The 26897-nt window shown below is 29.0% G+C and overlaps 1 protein-coding gene across 1 annotated transcript in view; it reads left to right on the top strand.

The window, feature by feature from the left end:
• LOC136989959 (transcriptional repressor p66-beta-like) overlaps positions 1-20506 on the top strand; it is a 36442-nt gene extending 15936 nt beyond the window's left edge. The window contains exons 2-4 of the mRNA XM_067288267.1: positions 1875-1941; positions 15870-16551; positions 18757-20506. Coding sequence (XP_067144368.1) covers positions 1910-1941; positions 15870-16551; positions 18757-19614 — 1572 coding nt within the window. The 5' untranslated portion in view covers positions 1875-1909 and the 3' untranslated portion in view covers positions 19615-20506. The remainder of the gene's footprint in view (positions 1-1874; positions 1942-15869; positions 16552-18756) is intronic.
• The last annotated feature ends 6391 nt before the right edge of the window (positions 20507-26897 follow it).

Raw genomic sequence — 26897 nt, 5'->3', positions numbered from 1 at the left:
AGATTACCGGGGTTCGGATTAACGACTCTCTACTGTAATAATAATCTTAAAATTATTGTATATATTAACTATATAATAAATAATGTAAAAAATTTATTCACAATATACCTTTCATACGCTTCCAGCACACAATACTTAAAATTATGGATGTTTTCAGTCTAATTCATGGGCTTGTTTCAGGTTATAAAGGCTATTTACAGAATGTTAGCTGAGACTTAAGGAGGCTGAAAAATGTTGATTTTAAATAGTATTGGAAGTTACAAAGGGTATATTGTGAATAAGTAACCAGTTCTAGTTTCTATAATCTTGTGTAAAAAAAATGTTATATATGATTTAAGCAACTTTTAATACCTTAGTGAATTTTAAGTGATGCCATTATAAGTTTTTTTTGAATATTATTGTAATTTTTATTCCAAAATGGCTATGATCATTTCATTTTATGAAAGTTTTCAGTTATCTGAGGTTGTATCAGTCCACATTACCTTGGATGATTGGGGATTCTACTATATCAGGCATGGGCAAATGTGGCTCCGAGAGCCGCGTGCAGCTCTTTTTGAGTTGCATGTGGCTCTTCCTGAAAGCGTTAATTTCTGTTTTTTTATTATTATTTTTACAATTTTATTTTTATAATTTTGTGAAAATATGTTTATTAAAAAAATTCAATATTTGTTTTATATTATATTAATATTATATAATAAAATTGCGCGCCTTACCATACTATCCGCCACGACAGTACAGAACTGCGGCTCCCATGCATTTTGCAAAACCTACATTTCGGCTCCCACTGAACTCTTGCTTGCCCACCCCTGTACTATATCATTAGAAAAATTCCCTGCAAGTAAATGTTCCATGAAAGCAACAAAAAAAATATTAATTGCACAATAGAAAATAATAATGTCACATGACTTCTATCCATTTGTTTTTAATTACTAGTACTAATATGTGTGATTTTAGTAGATTGGAAAACACATTTATCTGTTTACAAATTAATCAACAGATACACATATTTAATTGTTATATGTATTTTTTAGGGAAATTTTTAGTGAATCTATTGCTTTTAGTTTTTTTAAAGAATCTGATATACATTAAAACGTTTTTGCCTGTATTATAATTTTACAAAATAATAGTGAACTAGAACCAATGAATCAGGCTTATTACACTCAGCACTTTATTTGTCCAATATGCATTTCAGCCTCATCCTTTTCAATTGGATTTTACAAATGAAAATAGCAATTTCAAAAAGCAGAACCTCTGATTAGCAATTGAAGTAGAGCGTCATTTATCCTAATCAATTGGGGACTGGGGTTGTTCAGATAACTTATTTTTCACTTCGTGTTCAATTTTCGTTGATGTTCAGCCTAATGTAAATTTTTAAAAATAATAAGCATGGCTATTGTATCGTTGAAAATTATCGTTATTTTGCACAAAATAAATATATTGAAAAATATAAAAACAAAAAGAATTATATTTTGGAAGTTAATGTAGTATCAAAAACATTCTGATTCAGCATGACACACAGTCCTGAGAAAAACACCACACAAAACCAAAGCTCACCATTCACAATGAGAAAAAAGCCTCGTTCAAATACTGGTGCGTCCTTAAGTACCCTCTCATGGTCGCATCAATGCTGCCAGCTAAAACATGCATGCCAACAAAAGTAATATTGGAGTAGCCCAAGACATAGCCAAATATTGCAATGCCACAGCACTAGCAGAAATTTAAATTTGCTGACTGGAAAGCTTTCTGTTAATTGATGTTTTGGTTGATTGACATTCGGATAATCAACGCTTTATTATATGTTTATACATATATAATTTTAATTAAACTTCAAATATTAGTTTATTAATTATAATGTTTATTTTTTCTTTTATTAGACTAAAAAGATTTTCTTATTAACCAAATAAAAAAAATGGAAGAAGTAGTTACTGATCTTTCTTTGAAGTAAGTAGCAGTTTATTAAAACCATTTAATAAGATTTTTAAAATTATAATTAGTCTTCATAAATTTGAAATTTGAGTTTTTTAACTTCTATTTTATGTATATTTATAAATGATTATGTAAAAACTGAAAACCTAAGTTATTTAGACTAAACATTTTAAATTAGTGTATTGAATGTAAATGAAGTATAGTAATATCTTGATTAACACTACCTCATTAGTATGGCTTTTATCTTTTATTTAACATGTTAACTATTAAGCATTTATTTAATTTTTTAAAGGTTTTTTTTTAAATAACTTAGTTTTTAGTATAGTTTATAATTATTACATAATCATTTGTGTGGATTTTATTTTATATAGTAGCAGATGAGTCTGGCATTGCTTGGGCAAAAACTAACGATAGCAAAGATTAAGATTATAGCCGATCTTATCTGTTTTCACCAGGTGCAAGAATCAGGTCCCCCTTCTTCTGAAACTAATTAGAGTTTTTAGATGGGTCTAAAAATATGCTTGGTTTCCCACAAAAATACAAAAACCTTATTTAAAATAGTATAGAAGAAGCAGAGTTCTTCAGGGTAATCCTTAAGATTTTTGTAAATTAAATCCTGCAAGGGAGAGAATTTACAAAAATCTTCTCTTAGAGTACATTGTGCGAATGCACAGTGTACCAAATTTCAACTTTCAACTCCTAACCATTTGGGCTCTGTGTTGATTATTATTATGATGGGTTTTGTGAGTTATACTTGGTTGACCCTGATGGCTGTGTACTATGCCAGACCATAGTCAAGACAAAAATTAAATAAGTGTGTCAGTGTATGTCTGTATTCAGGAATTTCCTAACAATATAACATGTATTCAATATAGTGGCCTTCTGTAGTGTGATGTATGTATTTCTATTCAATTGTAATGCTCTCGGGCTTTTGTGTAGTGTGTGGTATGACATCTGTAGAGGAGAGAACGACAGGTACAATAAGCACTTTATCCGTCCTCCACAGATGCCTTATTTCCTGGGCGAGTTCTAATTTTTTTCAGTGCATGTGTTTTGTATATTGTGAGCGTTTTGGAATGAATATGTCTATAATGTATGTGATTTTATTATGTTTGTCAATGAGTGTGATGTCTGGTCTGTTGTGATAAATTGTTTTATCTGCGATTATGGCTCTGTCGTAGTACATTTTGTATGTGTTATTTTCCAATACTGTCTGGTCTGTGGGATGTATTTGTAGTATGGTTCGTGGATGTCTAATAATTTGTGTTTGTTTGCAAGTTCTTGGTGTATTATATTTGTTACTTGATTATGTTTATGTAAATAATCTGTCTGTGCCAAGAGCATGCAACCAGAAGTGATGTGTTGTATAGTTTCTGGCATGATGTGACATTTTCTGCATGTGTTATTTGTGAGTGTTGTATCTTTGACAGTGGCGTACTGTGACATTTGATGATAGGGAAGCTGTGTTTCTGCAAGGAGCCGATTTCCAGGGGCAATCAATTAATTGCGCATCAGTGATGGTCTGGGGTCCATTCGTATGTGTGTGGTGGCGGAAAAACAAAGACGACAAGTATCTGACAAAAACCGTTTATTTTAACATAAACTAAACATAAACTATGTACAGAATAGTTTGCTTTAGGACAATCAGCCATTCGACGTCCTGAGTGTCGATGTGGTTCTTTGATTGTCGATTGAAGGTGGCCCCGGGACAGTGATGTTGACAAGTCTGTAAGACATGGGGAGACTTCGTCTGTTGGCATCAGGGACACTGTAAGTCCGAAGTGGCAAAGTTTACAGGTTGGCACAATAGATGAGAAACTGGTTTTTCCCCCCGCATTGACACATGGTGTTCTGGTTATTCAGAACGTTAACTGAGTGCAAGGTGTCCTCAATTGTCAGGGATTATATTAATTTCTGTTTTTTCTTTTGTCCATTTTGATTGGTCATTCTCCCTCAATTACACTTCCCGAGTGGTTGGTCTCTTGTTACTAAACGTAATGAGACTCTTACCTGGAGTGCGAGAAAAGTCGAAATCGAAGATGAATTCGTCTTCCACCGATCGTAGGACGGCTTCCTTCCATGATTTATGGTTTCTGTTTTGCAGTTTGATATAAACAATGGGTGTCCGACTACAAATGACTTTTTCCTTTTTTTTTCTCTCTTTTTTTTTAAACTAATAAATTTTTTTTAAATTAACTGTTTTTTTTTTTTTTTTGCGTCTTTCATGACGGTTTAGACCTGTCCGAAACCTCACATTTCCATAAAAGTTTTAAACAAATACTGGAAATGACAAAAATAAACAATTTATGTATTTTAGTTCTAAAATACAAATAATACATACATAATACAAATTGATATGATACAAACAATGATAGAAGAACTTGTTTTTTTAATTTTTTATAAACTAACTCTGCAGAAAAAAAATTACCAAATAAAGTCATTACTTTATCATAAAAGTTGCTGGTTGTTGATTCCATCAACGTATTTGAAAGCTTTTTCTATTGAAAGCAATGCTAGTGACGACAATCTTTCCTCTGACCAAATGTTCCTGGCTAATGTATGAATTTGCTTTGTGGTTGAAAAACTGCACTCAACAGACTCACTGGTAGATGGTACCATAAAAATTAATGATATTAAATCATATAATTCTTTTAGTACATCTTTGTTCATATTATCATTTAATTATACTTTTTATGTCTAAGAGTTACTGGTCAATATAGTCCAGACACAAATATAAATACAGTAGAGCATCGTTTATCCAAAAACCAGTCAACCGAAACGTTGGTTAACTGAAAGCTTTCCAGTCGGACTGTGTCATGCTGAATCAAACGTTTTTGATACTAGATTAACTTTTAAAGTATAATATTTTTGTTTTTATATTTTTCAATATATCTATTTTGTTTGTACAAAATAAAGAATTTTTAATGATACAATAGCCTCGATTATTATAAAAATTTTCGTTAGGCTTAAAATTGATGAAAATTCAACACAAAGTGATATGCAACGGGAAAAAATTTCGACATCAGATAGGTTAATATATTTTTTTGTATGTAATTGGTTATCCGAACAACCCCAGTCCCCAATTGATTCGGATAAACGATGTTCTACTGTATTGCGATTCACTATGTAATTTAGATAAATCAAAAAATTTCCCATAAAATTTACTTACTTTAAAGAATTAAAACACGCTTGGAAAAATTGTTAATAATTTTAATATTATGAAACACATCTGAAAGTGATAAAAGTTCTAAAAATTTTGTCTGAAAATCTGTCAATATAATTACAGTATAATTAAAAGAAAATTATAATTAAATATAACTTTGCAAAGAAATGTACATAAAAATAATATTGAATACTCTTTACTTTTTAAATCTTAAAACAGTTCACTTAGTCAGATAGCTCCCTGCCAGTGGCTAAGGGATAGAATTGTTGGAAGCGTTATACAATATTTTGGTGTGTAGCTTCCACCAGCTAAACCGGGTGAGGTTGGTGCTCTGTAAAGCGCATGCACCAATGCCTATAATCTGGCTGCTTTACACAATTGTTATTTTCGCTGTGGAAACTGACCCGGTTTCGACAATACAGCACTTCCATTCCATCATTGATATTCGAATATACAATAGCAATCTTATTGTTTTTTTCACATGTAGTATAGAAATTTGTAATAAGATACATAATGCAGTTATAATAAAATATTAATTTTAATTAATTCAAAGTACTTTAAAATATGAAAATAATTGCCCAATATGAATTTATATTTTAGAAAATACAAGGGAAGCAGTGCTTCCACCGCTTTCAATGATGGCACGCCACTGATCTTTGAGTATGTGTTTCCTGTAGTTTTTTAGTATTTATGACCTGATCCTATATGGCAATTATGAATCCTTCCATCTCTCCAAAGAGGCATCCCCAATCTAACCAGCTGTTTGATGCAGTTTTGTCAACAAAATCCAGGGCCAGGTCATAGGGATGCCTGCCATGGAGTGCCTTTTGAACCCACAACTGCTTAATGGTGTCTGTCCTTTTCCTATGTTGTTGGCCATATGTTGTGAGTGTAAATTTAATGGTGTGTTATTTGAGTCTGCTTTATTATTATTAATATCAACCCATCTTGATTATATTATAAGGTTATATTATATGGTTTTATTTGAATAATTTTAAACTGAATGTTTTCTCTCTGGTTATTATTCAAGGGCATTGGCATTGTTATTTTCTCTTATTGACCCTTTGCACATACCTGTTATCCATTATTAATAAAGTATTTAAATATTTATGAAAGTCTGATGATTTTTTTTAAAGAAAATATCTGAAATGGCAACTGGTATCTTCATAATGAATATTACTTTAATTATTTTCTTATTACAGGTATATATAAAAAATACATCTATTCACAAACCCATGAATAGATGTATATACAGAGGGGGGGGGGTCAAACGAGCACTTGCCCTTTCTGGGATAGAGTAAAATATTCCACAAATCATAATTGTAAAAGTGATTGAGATATGTAATCTTACATCCTTGACCATGGGATACTTTTATGCAATACTGTATTCTATAATCTATTTATGAAAAATAAAACCCAAAAAATTAAATAAAAATTTATTGATGCAATTATTTGTTTCCAAACTGCCCCTTCCTTGAAAATTTTATGCAGATGCCATGCATCTATTATATACAGGATATTTTACATATTTCATTTTCTATTAAAGTTTGTTTGTTAAATAAAGATGGTATCTATAGTTTATATTTATTAATTTTACATTGTTTCCCTAAATCCTTGAATAGTAGCCATGTATACTATTTGAGGGTTGTTATCTGAATAAAAGTGTATAAAACAAGTATATATTTATACATATACTTCTCCATTTAAGACACTCTCTATATGAAGTGTATCTTTTACCATTGATGAATAATGTTCTGTGCTGCAGATGCACTTATACACAAAATTATAAAAAGTATGATTTTTATTTTTCATGATTATGATGATGATAGTTGAAGTTGTTGAAAACATAAAACAGTTGAATTTGCATGTGTAACCTAATTCTTAACAAAGAAATTTCATATATGTATTTGAACAATATATAAAAAGAAATGTAAAACAGTGTAAAATTAAGTCATGTATACTTTAAAAAACCAGCAAATTGCTTAACTTTCCTGGCAACATTTAAAACTGTGGCACCATCTGTTATGATGTATAAAACGTTTTATATTTTTATTTGTTATAAAATGGCAAAAAGCTTAATTTTGAGGGTAGAGATGGGTTTTATAAAAAGTGTAAATGCCAATCAGGTAAAATCTTTAAGTCTGACCCTACTTGAGATACGATACAAACCCCCTTTATAAAGGTGAAGAAGGTGGGGAGATAATCACCAAAATTTAGTAGCATCAATCCCCCCAATACACAAACCTCCTGCAAAATTTCAAAAATTTTCGACAAAAAGCATGCATTAAGCTTCAAAGAGGGTGAACAAAATCATGCCCCCCACACTAACATTCATACATACAGAAAAAAACTCCCCCCCTCCTTTTTCTGCATTTCTTGACATTTCAAGCCAGAATCCAAAAATGTAAAAATCTTGAAGGTCATTTTTTGACCTATTGTCATACATTTCCTCTGTTATATATAACAGAGCCTGGAAAGTAAAAAGTGATTGAGTTTTGTTTGTTTCTGGTTTATTCAATGGACTTGTCATCTATTGGTATAGTATGTGATATCAGTTGTCTTCTACCAAAACTTTAGTAACCTGAAAGAATGAACAGCAATTCTAAAAGTAACTCATACTCACATTGAATAGTGAAAAGAAATGAGAAACTGGAAAGAGGTTTTTATTCACTTGAAAAATTGGTTTACACTATAAAATGTGAAAGGCAAAAATTTTTTGTGTTGTGCTGGTAGTGATTTTCTAAACGGAAATTTATCAGAAATGGGGTCACTGTTAATGTTTTGGATTCATTAAGGAGACAGAGAGATAAACATTTGTAACAGAGGCAACTCCTTTTATTCTAAAGACTAAAACAAGAATAACAGGATGTGTATGCAACAGACTGGTCCCATATGAGGGTATGATGCAAAACTGCAGGTGTGAGACAGAAGGAACAAGGAGAGTTTGTCCAAGGTTCCCCTGCCAGACCAAATTGATCTTCACTTGCGAGTACTAAGTCACATGTTATGTATTATTTGCTCTGCTTTTTGCATTTGCTGAAGATTCACTGTCAGTATGACTAACCTAAAGTGAATACATTATAATCATTAAAAAAGCAAAATTATTTCCCTTTCAAAGTGAATAATGCACAAGTGAGAAAAAATTACTGTAGGATACAGAAAATATGATGTATAAGTGTGAAATCATATAGTACCATGCAGAAAATATTTAAAGTACAATTACAAAAAATGTACAGCTGGTTTTACACATAAATGGGACTGAATTGTAATAATAATAAATGAAGCTTGGATAGCTACTTATTTGGAAAACCTGGAATTATCGGTATTTTTGCTGAAATAATAATAAAATTTAAGAAATAAACAATAAAAACATTATCATAATTTCCCTATAATTACTAATATTTTATTTACATTATGACAGAATATTAAAGAATTATATCTGATCTTCTATGTTCAGACATTATTTCAGTGGACTTCTACTTCTAAATCAGTGAAAAATAAATGTGTGCGCATTTATTTTTCACTAGACATTTATTTACTCACAGACCTATGCATGCATGCTTGTGTTTTTGAAATTGTGAAATTAGTGTAGTAGTATTCAGGCTTCAGTTAACTGCAGTTTAATTTATTGGAAAAATAGGAAATAAATTTGACTGGATTTAGTAATTCACCAGAATGACCAATAACAGCCAACTGCTGATAGTAAAAACAATCAAAACCCATTAATCACAGCTTTTAATTATTGTTACTGTTACTAATAGAAAAAAGAAAAATTAAGAACTTTAACATGAACAGTTATTGGAAAGAGTTGCATTTATAGCTGTCTTTATAAAAGAGGAAATATATTAAAAAATTTGTCAATTGCAACAATAACTTCATAAACAAGTAATGATATTCTTTATTTGTTTATGAAAGTTACATAAACAACATAACTATTCTTTCAAGATTTTGAAAGAATACTTGTTAATTCACATGTTTTAAAAGATGATTAAAATGGATTTTGAGCTGTTTCTGTAAATAATAATGTCAATAAAATCTTCATATTTGAAATTCAAAATTTATAGAATTTCTTGTATTATATTTCCTCATTTCTAAGATGCAATTAAGTTTCATTAAGCTAAGATATTGAATTAGAGATTTTATTGAAATCAATTCAAGTTAACATCTTACATGTTAGTTTCTGAGTTGGAAAGTAAAAGAAACATTAAAAATATTGAACCAACAAGATACATTTCATTAAGCTTTTCCTTCATAAAAAATATTACACTGTGATTTTGAAATTTGAATTTTCTTTTAGAATTGAATAATTATATATTTTACTTTTCTGGCTATTATATATAACAGGGGGAAAGTATGGCGATCAGTCAAAAAATGACACCCCCAAGATTTCTACATTTTTGGATTCGGGACACCTTGAAACATCGAAATGCAAAAATCTTTGAGGTTTTTTCCTGTGTGGGGGACACAATTTTGTTTACAGTCTTTGAAGCTTAACAATTGTGATTTCTGTCAAAAAATTTTCAGATTTTGCAAGGAGGTTTGTTTATTTGAGGAACTGATGCTATTAAATTTCAGTGATTAAAGGGGAGTCGTGTGTCTTCAGTAGGATTAGACTTTATGATTTTACTTGCTATTAGGTTTTATAAAAAATTGTAAATACTATTTCTATCCTCAAAATTAAGCTTTTTGTCATTTTATAAGAGCTAAAAATATAAAAAGTTATTTTTAATAAAATATGATAACAGATGGAGCTACCAAATGTTTCTGGAAAAGTTAAGCAACTCATTGCTGGATTTTTTCTTGTAGATTGTAAATTCTGCAGGTGAGGACAAAGCCAAAAGCATTTTGACCTAAAATAGCTATTGTGCATCCCAGAAGAAACTACTTTAGAAGTTTGATTTCTTTAAAGAAAGACAGCAGACCTCTAAAGAAAAGCTAGATTCACCAGGGCCAAAAATTGAAGAATCTAGATGAATGACTCTGGCCCAGTAAAGGTCTGCCCACTTGCAAATGAGGTAGAGAGAAGTCTTCTTAGTAGAGCTACAAAAGTGACCAAAACTGGTCACAATGCCAAAAAGCAAACATGATTCTTGCCAAAAGCTAGGAAGTTTATAATTAGCTCAGAGACCAAACTCTGCAGTATTTTGCCTTAGTTTCGGTATTATCCTCCACTGCTTTAAATGATTGGAAAAATAGTTCAGTCTTTGACAACTTCAGAAAAAGTACTGCAAGAAATACTGAGTTGGGTCAAACTAAAATAAACCAGCAACGAGTTGCTTAACTTTCCTGGCAGCATTTAAAATTTTGGTGGAGCTATAGTTTTATTAATAATTAATATAATCATTCACCACACCACCGTGACTTAAAAAATTATACAGTTTGAACCAATATACAGTGTGATAACGTCAAAAAAATTTCGAAAAACATCAAAAAAACAAAGGTTTTTGAAACCCTGCTGGGATCTGCTTCAGGTTCTTGACTATTTTTTAGATGGAAATTCAATAAATGAATCTATTTGTATAGATGTGAAAACGTTTGTTTTTTCTGTTTTTCAAAATTTTTTTGATGTTATCACACCATATATTGGTTCAGAGTGCATAATTTAATTAATATAAAAGACTAACATAATTTTTTTTATAAATGTAGACTGCTATCCTATTCTAACATTTTTTAATTAAATTTAATAATTTTTATTTTTATTTAATAATAATTCAAGGATTGCTGTGGAAAATTTTAAATTGCCAACCATTTTGTCAGTTTTAAATTTTTTTCACCACTTCAAATTGTTCATTACCAGTTTTACTTACTAATGCAGGTGCTGGTAGCCCTATCAATTTGGAGTCTGGAAAGCAAAAGTAACATGTTAAGCTGTCACTTAGAAATAGGAGTCATTTTTGAATAACACAATCCTTAAGCAATATTTCAACATGTTCTGTCATGTCAGTTTTTATGCTTTAGTCTGCTGAAAAATGATCAAAGTGGAAAAAAATGTTACCCCAAAAAACTCCCCAAATTTTCTGTCAGTTGATAAAAAAAAATTCCCACTCTGGAAACACTGGTTGGTATTGCACGAAAACTGCCTTCGGTTCTCAACATCACTTCCTGCTTTCCTGTCCGAACTTTCCATGTAACATCATTACATTGCTAGGTATATAGTGCACAGGAATGTGATATTCTGCTGTTTTTCCTGAAGCATGCTTTGTGATTCAGTTTCACATTGAATGTTGAAATAAGTGGACTAGGTTTTTATCACCACTTTAATAAAAAATATCACCTAGTGACAAGTTTGGTGCTATGCAGTACAATCCCTTATTAAATTTAATTCAAAGAAATAACAGCATTGAATCTAAAGATATATATATATATATATATATTTTTTATTTATTTTTTTTTTTCAAATTCTAAATTACTTGTTGGGATTTGAATGAGATTGATACGATGAGAATAGAGTACAGTAGAGCATCGATTATCCAACCCCCGATCAACCGACACATCGGTTAACCGACCGCATTCTAGTCGGCAAATTCAAATGTCTGCTAGCGATGTGGCGCTACAATATTTGGCTATGTCTTGGCTACTTTAATATTATTTTTGTTAAATTTTTGCGTGTTTAGCTGGCATCACTGACTCGACCATGAAAGGGAGGACAGTATTTAAACCAGGCTTAATTTTATTTAATGACTCTATCCAATTGTTGTTTTTAAAACGTGTGCGAGATTTAGCAGCAAAAAAACGAGGGTCAGCTGTGAAACAAAAGAAAAATTTGGACTTCTTTTTGTAATGTATAGGCCTACTTTATGTAAAATATGTAACCCGAATATATATATATATAATTTTGTTTTATACTGTATTTTTCAATAAAAAATACAGTACTTGTATTTGTTTTGTGCAAAATAAAGAAATAATTTTTAACAATACAATAGCGATGATTATTATTTAAACAAGTAATAATATAAAAAAAAAATTTTTCTAAGTTAATTCCTACTTAGGTCAACAAAGAAAAATTTTATTTTAGTTACTTTTTATTAAATAATTTCAAAGTTTGCTTTTTTTCTCCTCGCGCCCTCTATCGGTCGGAATCGGCATATTGCTGACGGGCGCCACAGTTTAAATTTAATTAATTAATGAATTAATATTTGAAAAAACTGTATTAACATCAAGTGTCATCCACTACAAGTTTTAAAAAATGTATTTGAACTCGAGTGGATGAATAATAAGTATTTTATTAACGATTGAAAATTTGAACAAGATAAATATAGGAACTAATAGTAGGAATTTTAAAAAAGACTTTTGTTAGGCTTAACATCGATGAAAATTCAATGCGAAGTAGGTTAATAGTGATATACTAATTACTTGGGATATACTAATACACTATACTAATAATGTATTTTTCATACTTTTTGGTTATCCGACCAACCCCAGTCGAGTCGGATAATCGATGCTCTACTGTATATAGTACTTCCTACTATGACAGATGTAAAAACATGAAAAACTTGAACCTTGAAATGTAAAGAATATAAATTAATAAAGTTTTATTTCAAAACTGTTCAGCTTAAAACACAAATTATGTATAAGTAACATGATTGTAAATACATAATTATTCATGTTAATATAAATAATTTGCTTTAAATTTAAAATCTGTACTATACAGCTGCATATTACATTAGATATTCCAAAATGAGGTTGGAGAATAATAATTGCAGGGTCTGTACAGACCTGGAAAGTCAGGGAATGAGATTTTTACAGAAAAAATAATAGAATGGCATTAAATGTTGGAATCTGCAAATACTGTGAAATCTGTCTGTTGCTTTCACTCCTCTTTGATCTGAATACATCTTTAAATAGAATTGGCCAAATATTACATAATGGAAGGGGGAAATGCAGTGACCTTAATAGGTCAGGGAATAACGTCATAATTGGTTAGGGAATTGCAGATGGAATTACCTGTACAGATCCTGTATTTGGTAATATATGCCAATGATTAAATATGAAATTCTAAAAAACTACAATAGTTATTCTACATAGCTGCTATTAAATAAATGTAATTCACTATATGAATCAAATAATTTATAAACGTACAAATTAATCTTACATATAAAGGTGCTGAAACTCTACAATACTTAAAATTTTTTTTTAATTTCTAGAATGCATAATAAAACTTAGTTACTTATATTAATTTTAAACTTTTTCTTCAAATTTTATTTACATTTTGATTATTTACATTATTTCATTAAATTTGGTATACCCTGGTGTTTATATTTATGCGATGTTATGTTGTTGTTATCAATCAAATACATGATATAAACATTCATAAACTGTGTTCTTAGATTAATGCCAAACAATTGCCGCATTACATCGAGCTATATTAATGCTACTTATTAATAATTAAATGTTAAATCATTTGAATTGGAGGTACGTTTTAGGTGCCATCTCTTGATAAATTTAATAATTTTAATATTTTAATTAATTGGACGATTCTGGATGAAAAGAATCAGCCGAAAGTGGGACTTGAGCTTGCAACTCCTGCTTGCCATGCTGTTCAAGTCTGACTTTGAGCTGATTCTTTTCTTCCAGAACCTTCTAAATTAATTATTGAAATATATGTTACCTAAATCCTACCTCCAGGCCAAATGATTTGATATTTAATTAGTAATTAGTAGCATTAATATAGCCCAATGTAATCTGCAATTGTTTGGCACTAAAATGATACCAGTCATTGAATCGATTTATTAAATGTCTTTAATTAATTAATAGCTGTAGTAAAAATGTTCATGTTAAATCTGAATTAGAATTTGTCAAAAATAAATAAATAATTTAGATGTCGTTTTACATAGAAAATCAAATAAAACAGATATTAATGGTTTGTTCTAACATCTTTCAAAATATGAAATGTTAATTGACAGTTGATTCATTATTGAAGAAATAATAGTGGAGTGCAAGAAGAAAAATTAATATGAGCTATTGAAGTTAGATACTCATTACTGGATTATCTATTTAAGAATCTTACTTTAATTTTATTATGATGAAAACTAATATTTATTGTGGGAATCAGGATTTTCATTGGTTTTTTGAGAGACACATTTATAAAGTACTAAAAGTACTTTTTGAGTTATGTGAGTAGATATGTAAAATCTAAAATGTTATTTATGTTACAAAATTTGTTTTGTAACCTAAATAACACGAGTGGGAAAGGTTGGGTCTTTTTGACTTAAAGAAATTAAAATTTTAAAATGTTTACCTTAACAAGGGATGAAAATAAACAGTGAAAATAATTTTAAGTAAATCCCATAGTTTATTTTGAATTTACACATTTTAAATTTTTTTTTTAAAATAAAATTTAAGTGAAAATGTATATAACATAAATTTATTTATGTGAGAACTTCAGACTTTTAGAAATATGATGCATTATAGTTCTAATTTAGAATATTCTGGAAGAAGAAAAAACATACAGGTCACTTGCCTTTTTAATTTCATAGAAATGGTTATAGATAGGGTGGTCCAATAAAGTGTTGTTGCTTAATCTTTCATTATTTTATTATTAGTTAATGATTTTTTAATTATTATTTTTTATTAATTAAAGATATTTAGATGTATCATTTTTGACATATAATATGGCCGAAATAATGGTCTGGAAGTGAAGAATACACAGAGCATAACTAGTAGTACATCTGCTTGTGTAGCAGGAATTGAGAATTATTCCGGTCAATCCTTCAGGTCAACCCTTTTCTTCTATAATTTTGGTTGCCATTTGAAAAACTTTTAGACCTATAAATTCCCACTGTTATCCATCTGTCTGCCTTTCCTTAATCTCAAGATTAGGGTTAGACAGATGTAATTCAAGACCAGATATAGAAACCTTAGGGGCAGGAGGCCCTGATTAACTGCATATGAACTTTTGATGCAAATTGGAAATAACATTATTTCAATTCAAAACTTTTCCCCTGAATGCAGTTAATAGATGACTGGCATGATTCTATTGTTAAAAGTATGATGCACAGAGACAAGACACTACAGTACTAATTTGAGATGGAGAGTGCATATTTTAAATTAAATAAATTAAAAATATGATTAAAAATTGTAGCTTGGCATTGTGATGATGTCGCAATAAATAATTGCTTGTATTAAACTGTATTATTTTAAATACTTTGTCTTCTTTTATAATAATAAATTTTTTACTTTAACTTTAAAGACTATAAATCATTATCAGAATATATAGTTTACCTGTGAGAATATTTTTAATGCGTGCATTATTGCTGTACTTCGTTAATTTCTTTTTCTGTGCAATGCTGAAATTTATTCATATAAAACCAAACTATTAATGTTTGGTTTATTAAGTTGAAAAACTTTATATGTTAAAAGCTAAATTAAAAAAGTAATGGCTCCTAAAAATAAACTAAATTTTATTTACATTTAGATACTTTGCATAAATATGTGATTATAGAAGTATACAAAAAAAAAATTTTAGAATTTAAACAAATACTTACTTTAAACTTATAATCAATAAATTTAATATGATCGAAATAATTTTTAAACCAAAATGATTTATTTTTATGCTAAATTTTAAAAGTAACAACTTTAAATTTTTGAGGTTCAATATTTTTATAAATTGATTTGTGTATTAATTTTTGATTCTAGATCTGAATCAGTTTGAATTATTTCAAAAGTAAATAAAATTTACTTTTGAAATAATTATAGTTGATGATTTTGTTGTTAAAAATCATCAATTGTTGTTAATTAATTAAAATGTTTTTCTACATTGATTTTTTATTTTTTTTTCTAGGAAGAAGAAACCAAATCTTGAAATAGAAAATAATGCTGTGCAAGATATTGATAGTGTGGATTTGAGTTTTAAAAATCCAATAGAAACAAACTATAATCTTACAAAAATATTAGACTCTCCAAATTTAGGAATCTGTAATTTACAAACAGTGGAAAGTAGAAAAAGGAAAAGAATAGAATTGCAGCAGCATAGAAATAAATTTCCTTTACATCCATTTCAACATCAGTTTTATAGGCCTACTACTTTTGTTGAACCTCCTAATATTAAATCTCCTGATGTAATTGTTTTAACTGATGAAGAGGACAACATGACTAATGGTCATGTTAATGGTGTAGAAAATAATTCTCGAGCTGATACTCCAGAATCTGACATGACCCTACCAGTTTCACCTCAGTTAAAAGAATTAACAGAGGACGAATGGAGAGAGAGAGAGAAGAAGATAGCAAGATTGAAACATGTATTGAGAGATGAAGAAATGAAACTTGTTTTATTAAAGAAACTTCATCAAAGTCAAATTATGAAAGAGAATTTAATTGGAACGGCTGTTAATACAGCAAAATCTAACATTGGACGGGTATCCGGAGACACTTCATTCATGTCTTCTCCACTAATTAGAAGCCATTTGTCTTCCTCTGCTAATAATAAATATTTGCTTCAAAGATCTGTCATGCAACCTTCCACGGTAAATATATTTAAAGTATTGCTATTTCTATGTTTTTCTTTTTAGAATACTTTTATTATTTTATTTTATATATATATATATAAAGATCTGTCCCAAAAAGTTTAGGTAATTTGACTTTTTTTGTGAAAAATTTTATTTAAATATAAATGTTGTTATTTTTATTTAATGTAATTGTTTTTAATACATCTATTAATAATTCTTATTATTTAGAACTTTGAACAATAATTTGTTTAAAAAATTGAAATTAAAACAGTTTCCAAAAAATTTAGGTAATTTTACAAAATAATAATAATTATTGAAAATAAATAATACATTTAACATTTAATTAACTTTTCTTTATATAAAATTAACTCAAAAACTTTATTTTCCATTGTTAAAATAAGATTTTTAATGGTTTCATCTGGTAAATTATTCCAAAATTTTTCAGATTTTAGGTCACATATGGTTGAATACTGCTTGCAATTGGCATGTACACGTACCTGTATAGATACAATGCTCCAAAGATTTTCAGTATGATTCAGGTCTGGGCTTCTAGTTGGCTACAGGGCCATCTAAATTCCACTTTTTTCCATCATTAAACATTTATACACTTTTCCTTGTTCTTTCCACAACATGTGTTTTCTTTCCCAGTATAACTTTGTCTCAATGTGTTGTGGTTGTAAGGGAGGTTGATTGATCATTCTTGTTGGTGATGATTTTAATATATTATGAATGGTGCTTTTTACTTTATGATTCAAATGTACTGAAATTTTTCAAACAGATTTAGAATTTAAGCAAACTTTAAAATTCTTCTTTCATCACATTTAATAGTCACTTTTGGTCTTCCAGATCTTTGTTTAGGTTTCCAGTTTTCACCTTTTTCAATAATTGTATGTGTTCCATGAGGCAGACTTATGAATTTCTTTGGCAATTTGATTAACACTAGTACCTTCTGCTTTCCTTCTCCAAATGTAAACCACATCATTGTCAATGAATCATTGTTTGTTTCTTGGCATGATTAATATTACAGATAAAGAGCTTGTTAAAATAACACACACTTGTGATATTTTAAAGAATTGAATAAAATTATTAATACTTGAAAAGTTAAGATGTAAAAAATCCAATAAATAAAAATTAGCTAAACTTTTTGGACACACATTGTTCAGTTTATTTGCATTTTTAAATTAAATTATTGCATAAAGTTCTAAATAATAAGAATTGTTAATTGATGTAATAACAATATTTATATTTAAATAGAATTTTTCACAAAAAACTAAATTACCTGAACTTTTTGTCAGACCTTATATATTCAATTTATTTATGAGAAAATAAATGTTTCATAAACAGGGAACACATTTTTTGGTTAAAATCTTTCTGACACTGTGGAATAAATATAAATTTTTAGAATTAATTTCCAAATTGAGAAACCAAAGTCTAAAATATTTTGTTACCAACTGTTCAAAACAATTAGTAAGTCCATAAGCATTATAGTTCAGAGCTATTCTATCATTAGTTTATAAATATAAACATTTCTAAAGATACACACACAGAATTTTATATATATTACAGTGTGTTACATAAACACACACAAACCTATTTAATATAATACCTATGGTACTGTCAGAATATGGTAACATTAAGAGAAGTCCAATAGAAGCAGAGTTACCAACTTTCTTGTACAAGAAGGACATTTATAACGAAATAATTTGATATAAATATCTGTTGATTGATTGTAAGTTATAAAACATTAAATACACAATAAATCGGATTTTAAACTGTGTTAAAATTATTACTAACTGTTGCATAATGCCACCCTAATTAAGTTCCTAAATTTTATTTATACAAACTATAACAATAGTCTCTTTCTCTTTTTGTTACTCTATAAAGACAAAATTATTTCTTTAGAAGAAGAAAAATTAAAATTTTGGAATGTTATCTGAAATTAATATTTCAGAGATGATAAAGTAAAATTAAACAAAAACAATTAAAATTGTATGGGAAGACATTGAAAGTGTCTGCTGTGAATTTCTTCTTCAGATCTGATTTTTTTTCAGTGTTTATAATATTCCTAAGGAAGAGCTGATTTTTTTTAACTTCATAATTTGTCCGCTAAATGATTCAAAATATAATGTAAATGTTGTTTCATTGATATTAAATATATAATAATAATTCTTGATGAGCTTATTTTCATTCATAAATAATTATTTTATATAATATTTATTTCAGGTTCCTACATCAATCAGTCCTGTGCCTCACTCAACAATACAGACAGAGAGAGCAGACAATCAAACACCTGCTCAACGACAGGCTGCAGCTAAGCTAGCTCTTCGTAAACAGTTAGAAAAAACTTTGCTTCAGATTCCTCCACCTAAGCCACCACCACCTGAATTACACTTTGTTCCAAATGCAAATAGTCCAGACTTCATATATCTTTTAGGTTTGGAGGTAGTTGTGAGTTTTTTCACTGGTGATAATATTTATAACAAGCTTCCTCCAGATCCATTTGAATGTGTTCAATGCAGTACTAATTTCACACCTGTTTGGAAATGGCAAGAGACTAGTACACTTAATAAGAAGCCATCAGTCATTTGTGAAAAATGTGTTACTTCAAATATTAAAAAAGCTTTGAAAGCAGAGCACACAAATCGCTTAAAGACTGCATTTGTGAAAGCATTGCAGCAAGAACAAGAAATAGAACAACGTATGTCTCAGGGTTTTTCATGTTCTCCACCACCATCATTAACACCAACTTCTCCATTGCATATTTCAAATACAGTAACACCAATTGTAGCACCAACTTCACCACAGAATCATATTTCGAATCCTATTTCAAAAATAGCTACAACTGCAACTGCTGTAATTCAACAACAATCATTATTACAAGCTCAGCAAATGCAGTTGAATCAAAATCAACCACAACCAGCACACATGCTTTCTTTTGCCCCACTTCTTGCAGCTCAGGCATATTCATATCAAATGATGGGTAAGTCTTCTATTTCTTCATCAGAGTTACAGAGACAGTATCTGCTTGATATGATCCCTCCACGTTCTCTAACTCAAAGTGCTATGAATTGGAAGGCATGATAGCACATAACTAAGTAGATGATAATGACATTATTGAGAATGTGATTTATATACCCATATAAAATATTGTTGCTAATGTCATTGATTCCTGTTAAGAAAATTTTTTTCATAAACTTAAAATTTTACTACCAGGAGAGAAAAATATTTATAAATCTGAATCATTGGATTCTGTTTGTGTGCTTAGGTTTTTTCTATGCATTCTAGTAAAATGCTTTCACATCTACAAATTTTTGTAGTATGTTGTTAGTAAATTATAAATTGGAACTAATTAGAATTTGATGTTTTACCAAATCAATGGTTTGTGTACGAGATATTTAAAACTATTTAGTAGTCATGACTGATATTCTATAAATTTTGAATGAATTTATATAATTGTGAAATATTTAAAAAATTTTACATTATATATTACTTAAATTTCATTTTATATATTAATTTCAAATATTCTACATGTTAAACTGAAAGGAGGAATAAATGTTCTTTCTTGCTCAGATACTAGGCTTCCACTATAAAATCAAGGTGCATGGGGAAAATAGTGCCTGAGAAGTAAAATAATTTAATATAAACAATTGCACAGTTATTCTTTTTCTCACTTGCACTAAATTGTACATTTATTAAAAGAATTTCTACATTCTATTATATTTCTTCAATTTTTGCAAACATTTATTGTACAAAATAACCAAATATAAATCTTCAACATTTGAAGATATTTTTGAAAGTATTGATATGCCATTTTTACAGTTAATAGCAATGTTAATAATTGTAAGATTTTTAGTTTTATCAACCATTTTGCCTAAGTGTTATGTACAAATTTCAATGCATGCAAATTCTTGTACGCATATGTATCTAGACAGTGATCAACATGAATTGTGTGAATAAATACTTCTAAATATTATTTGTCATATTAAGTGTGCCAGTAAATATAGAAAGTAAAGTAAATTCATTCATGTACTGTAACAAATAATTTATTCATTCAATTAAATTATTCATGTTCTTTATTAAAGTTAAGTATGACGATTATATTTCTAAATGAACACGCTATACATATTAAGTGTTTTAAAAAATGGAAGGAGAATATTCTTATTTGATTTTAATAATTTTTTTCTTGTGTATGATTGATTCAAATTTTTTAATGTATTTTTATTTGTGCAATTCTATAATAAAAATATGTAATGTAAATATATTCAAGTTTTCTCAGGAAAAGACAGAATATAGTTCAGATAATATGAATTATATTGTCTAATTTTAGATCATACATTTTTATCACAGCATATAATCATACTAATTTATTAACACATTTAGATAACTTTCTACATTGTTGATAGTGTTATATTGATCCATGAACATTAATGTTTATAATTATAAGCTTCTTGCCACTAATGATTTAAATAAATATCTCAAACTACCAATTGGTGGAGATATACAAGGCTTATCAAACTGTATTGGAGCATTAGAAAATTGAGATCACATTTTAAAAAAAAGCTTTAAAATTAAGCTTTTTTTTTAAAATGTGATCTCAATTTTCTAATGCTCCAATACAGTTTGATAAGCCTCCACCAATTGGTAGTTTGAGAATATGCTAATTTAAATAATTGTATTCTATAGAACTGAAGTTTTTATAGAACTGTAGAAGTGAATCAAATTTTAGAGCAATGTTTCTTCTTTACTGAAATTAAGAATCTTAAAAATATATATTAATGTTAACAGCATTCTTAATATAATCCAGATAATTTTAAGTATATATACAGGTATACCTTGGGTTACGTCGTTTTGAGTTAAGTCTTATGTCTTAGAGCAAACCACATTCCCAAATAAAGAGTCCGCGATGTACTGTAAACATCGCCAAATTGTAAGCACGTACTGTACATGCTTACAAGATTATTTCTTTTTTTCTGTACTGTATTAAAAACTAAAGTTTGTTTGTAAGCTTAAATAGATTCTTATTAACCATAAATTATAAAAAATGCATTTATAAATAAAATACGGAACTGGGAATGGTTATTTGTAGTTTAGCCCAGTGACAAGTAAATTCGACTTAAGTCGCCTCTCCCGGAACCAATTACCGACGTAAGGTGTTATACCTGTACAAATACATAAAATCAAAAATTATTCTGATATTTAAAATAAAAAATAAATTGTGATAATCAAATGTATATTTGATTGGCAATATGATGACGATTTTTAATTGCTTTGCTCAAATTTGATCTTAACGCGCTTGGAGACGAATCTCATTACCAAAACTTCTGTTGAACAAAAACTGATGATTTTCAGTAATAACTGAAATTTCTTCAAGAACCATTTTTATCATAACAATACTTAATGTATTATACTGTACAGTATATGGCACTTGGTTTCTTATGAATTATGAGGTCATATTTTTTGATTTTTGTTGTTTTGATATTTCTTAAAATTATATAGAATTTGTTTCAGAATTTGAAAAATTTTAACAAAGAAATCTGAATTGTGAGTATTACTTTTACTTCTAATAAATAATTGAGATTCAACATAAATGAGTTCTATTCTGAAAAAACAAATTGCATTTAAGATGGTCAAAAAATAAAAAAACCATCTTAAATGCAATTTATTTTTTACTTTTGAATAAAAGAAATACAATAAAAGTGTAGTAAAATACTTGACAAATTCTACTTGATTTGACAAGTAGAATTTGAACTTTTGCTCAGTTTCGGTGGTTTTATGCAAGTAAATTTCATTTAAATATTCTTTGACTATATTTAAAATTACAAATTAAAAAATTTCTAAAATATTTTAGTATTATATGATTGAATATAAGACTTCTTACAAATTAGTAATTAAGTCAAAATTTTATTCCAAAAATTGTATAATTAAGTAGATGAACCATTAAAAGACTCCACCATACCAATAGGTTAAGATTCAGATGTTTTAATTTTGAAGTTATTTATTGATATACTGCTTTTGTTGGCCTTATTCTCTTACTTTCTTAAAAAATATAAAACATAATTTGGACTATATATATGAATATGTGATGATATTTTTGTCTGATATAATCATTACTATTGAAATAAACAGGGTTGACAACCCTACAACTCAAAAGTATGCTGTACATATTGGAAATTCATTTTGAAGATTTTGAAACGAGAAACTCTAGCAATTTTAAGGTATCGCAATCACAATGATATAACAAAAAAACTTTCCATGCAAAAATTGCTTCAAACATAATGGAGGATTTAAAAAACAATATCTAAGATTTTTAAAGTCCATAAGATGATTATATACATAATTTTTTTTTTATTAGGAATCAAAGTGAAAATGTAACTGACTAGAATATGCAGGTACAGTAGACTTTCCCGTATCCAGAGTGATCAAAAGCAACCAAAAAGTTTTGAAAATATTGTATACTACTACTGTACAGATCTTACCTTTCCATACTGAAGTGTGTAAATTAACAATTTTTCTATTAAGGGTGCCTTGAAGTTCATAGAAAAGCATAACGCATCGTATATAAAACAGTAAAAATTACTTCACTTGTCTACATTGACTCCTTGTATGATTTGATCATGCTAGAGTATCACAATATTTGTATATATACTTGTTTTATAATAATGTATAATAGGATCTTAATACTTATTGATGAGCTGTCGCAATGCATCAATCACCAATGAGGCATTGGTCTAGCAGCTTGTCAGTAAATAGAGAACAAAAACAACTTTAACACAATACTTTGACACTTATTTCAACAATTACAATTATTTTTAAAGTCAAAATAAATGTTTTTTTTTATTTATATTATATATATATATATACAGGGTGGGCCAGCGAAAACGAAACGGCAGAGTGTTCGTGTTCGTCCAAGCAAAGCGCTCTGACAGGTCGATTTTACTCTCGAGGGGACATCTTTTGCAATAAAGTTTTTGCGATTCTGAATACAACAGACAACAAAAAATTTTAAAAATTCATTTATTTTGTATTAAGTAAACAAGCATTTATTTCGAAAAAAATGTTTGTTTAGTTAATATTCAGAATCGCAAAAACTTTATTGCAAAAGATGTCCCCTCGAGAGTAAAATCGACCTGTCCGAGCGCTTTGCTTGGACGAACACGAACACTCTGCCGTTTCGTTTTCGCTGGCCCACCCTGTATATATATATATATATATATATATATATATATATATATAATATAAATAAAAAAAAACATTTATTTTGACTTTAAAAATAATTGTAATTGTTGAAATAAGTGTCAAAGTATTGTGTTAAAGTTGGTTTTGTTCTCTATTTACTGACAATACTTTGACACTTATTTCAACAATTACAATTATTTTTAAAGTCAAAATAAATGTTTTTTTTTATTTATATTATATATATATATATACAGGGTGGGCCAGCGAAAACGAAACGGCAGAGTGTTCGTGTTCGTCCAAGCAAAGCGCTCGGACAGGTCGATTTTACTCTCGAGGGGACATCTTTTGCAATAAAGTTTTTGCGATTCTGAATATTAACTAAACAAACATTTTTTTCGAAATAAATGCTTGTTTACTTAATACAAAATAAATGAATTTTTAAAATTTTTTGTTGTCTGTTGTATTCAGAATCGCAAAAACTTTATTGCAAAAGATGTCCCCTCGAGAGTAAAATCGACCTGTCAGAGCGCTTTGCTTGGACGAACACGAACACTCTGCCGTTTCGTTTTCGCTGGCCCACCCTGTATATACAGTAGGCATATATGTTAATCTTATTTAAGAATTATCACTCTCATCTGGATTTTTCTAATATCCTGATTACTCCACCCACATCAGTTTGGATATGACAGCATCTACTGTAATTGTTTTATACAGTGGAACCTCACTTAACAAGCATAATTTGTTCCAGAATCTTACTTGTAATGAGAAACACTCATTAAGCGAACAATTTTTCCCATATAAATTAATGTAAGATACGATAATGCATTCCATGCCGAAAAAATACTCAAATATTTTACGTATCGCGTTTATTCAAATAAAATTATACAATATACATTGTTAAGGAGCACGAATCGTCATCGTCTTTTCATCTAGCACAGAATGAACCAACCTGGAATGCGAATTCGATTCGCAGAAAAAAGTCACAGAAAATATGTCTGATAAACACAGCCCAAGAATTTGGCATATCATTTGCTATGTAAATGCTATAATTAAATATTAGAAATTAATTAATTTGACTAGAGGCAGGCAGTTATGCTTCCATCTTGTATTTAATGTAATAATTATGAATAATTAAATTTTAGAAATGTCTGAATTAAAAATTAATTTGGAATTGGTAATTAAATTTAATGAGATGGAAGCATAACTGCCTACCTCTAGTCAAATTAATTTCTAATATTTAATTAAAGCCTTTACATAACCCAAGAATCTGGCATATCATTTGGCGTGTTTATTATATAACGGGCTATGATTGTTGATGTTCATAAGTAATGTGTGTGAACACAAGTTTGGAAAAATTGATCACAAGCGATACTAAGATGCTAGCGGAACGAGCGCTAAACACAGACCGATGGGGCGTGCACACAATCCAAGACTTCCCCTCTCCCGGTCACTCGTTATACAAAAACATCGCTCGTTAAGTGAGGTTCCACTGTGTTTCATTTTGCCGACCAAATTAAATATAAATATGAACATTAATGACATCACCATACCAAATATATGTAAACATTTTGGTATGCTGATGTCATCGAGGCTGGGTTAGGATAACGGTATCATAAGATTGTAACCAATCAGATTTAATATAATGGAAAAAGTTGCTCAAAATTTTTTTAGTTTTTATTTTATGAAAGGTTACTCTCTATATAGAGTATATTTTTTTGTTCCTCTTGTCACAAAATATTAATCATTTAAATGATACATTTTATATTACTTAAAACTTTGACTATTTTTTAACCTATTTAGTAATTAAAACTAGTTTACAAATGACACTACAAACATGTATCGCCGATTACCATATTGCATTCCTAGATCTAATACAAAAAAATGCCCAAAGGAGTTTGTTTTGGTGTATATCGCAAGTTTATATCTCACATTACACTGGCCACTCCAACTGCCTGGCTATATAAATAACACCATAGCTACACTTATTCGTAGAGCCTACATATTACCATCAATGCAACATATGGTACAAAAAGTGTTTTATAATTTATTAATTAATATGGCAATGCATAGAGCAGGATACACTTATGATAAATTCAAGTGCATTCACACCAGAGAATACTATGTAATGATGGACAAATTAACTACATTAGAAAAATCAGGTGTACATATTCCCTTACAACAACAAAACAATTATGAAAAAGTGATACGTATCGGGGCCACAAGTAGAAAATTGCAAAGCCAAATATTAGAAATAAGATGATATTTGTAAAAATAAAATTTCCACAAAACTATCTAGAAGTGTTCTCAATCATTACTTTACGGCCTTCTGGAATGAATCTTCCATCCTCGTACGAAGTGAGGACTGCAACTGTTTATTCATCCGAGAAACGTTATTAATTGGGAAATTAGAGCCATGTAATAGGCCCACTCCAAAGCTCCCAAAGATACGTATTTCACTATTTAATAATTTAAAAAATTTAAAATTGCAGCTGTCAATAATTTTCAATTATAGCTTGACCTTTAAATGTGTAAGTTTAATGGTGCACCATTTAAATTTAACACGTGTGATCCAATTAGTAAAAATTAACATTAATGTTAAAATTTATGTCAATGTTCTAAAATTTGTTTTTGTTTTACACGAATAAGACATTTTATGCGTGTCAAATGCTTGCGAAATATATTGTATTTGTGTTTTACTCGTCAAAAAAAAACACCAATAGACAGTGCTCTTAAACTTTTTATCTGCTAGTGCACAACACCTGACTCATCTACTACTACTACGATGAATCAGACCCTGCTTGTTGTAACTTAGGAGGTACGTACAGTACAACAGTTTTTGTGTTTAGTTTTTTTATTATTGTCTTGGTAATTTATTGCTTTAACAACAATTGCTTATGGCATCCATTTTATTGCTGCCAGAAACAGGATAGTAATATGTTTGGACTGATGTGATATACTTAATTTGAGAAAGATACTTTCTCATATTCTTAAATGTAATAAAAGTAAAAAAATACTTCTCAAATAAAAAAGGATATTGCTGACTTTTGCATTAATAAGTAAGAATTTGGGTCTTGAAAATTATTTCATTATTTCAAGATAAAATGTTCAATTACTAATTTATTCTGAAGCTAGACTTGGATTGTGTTAAATTTCACAATTCAATAATGTGCCTTTTATATTTAGTTTGT

This window comes from Centruroides vittatus, unplaced genomic scaffold (assembly GCF_030686945.1).
Source record: "Centruroides vittatus isolate TY-2023 unplaced genomic scaffold, ASM3068694v2 scaffold_861, whole genome shotgun sequence".
Taxonomy (NCBI): domain Eukaryota; kingdom Metazoa; phylum Arthropoda; class Arachnida; order Scorpiones; family Buthidae; genus Centruroides; species Centruroides vittatus.
Note: the sequence above shows the minus strand (reverse complement) of the source record. Positions and strands in the feature narration are given on the sequence as shown.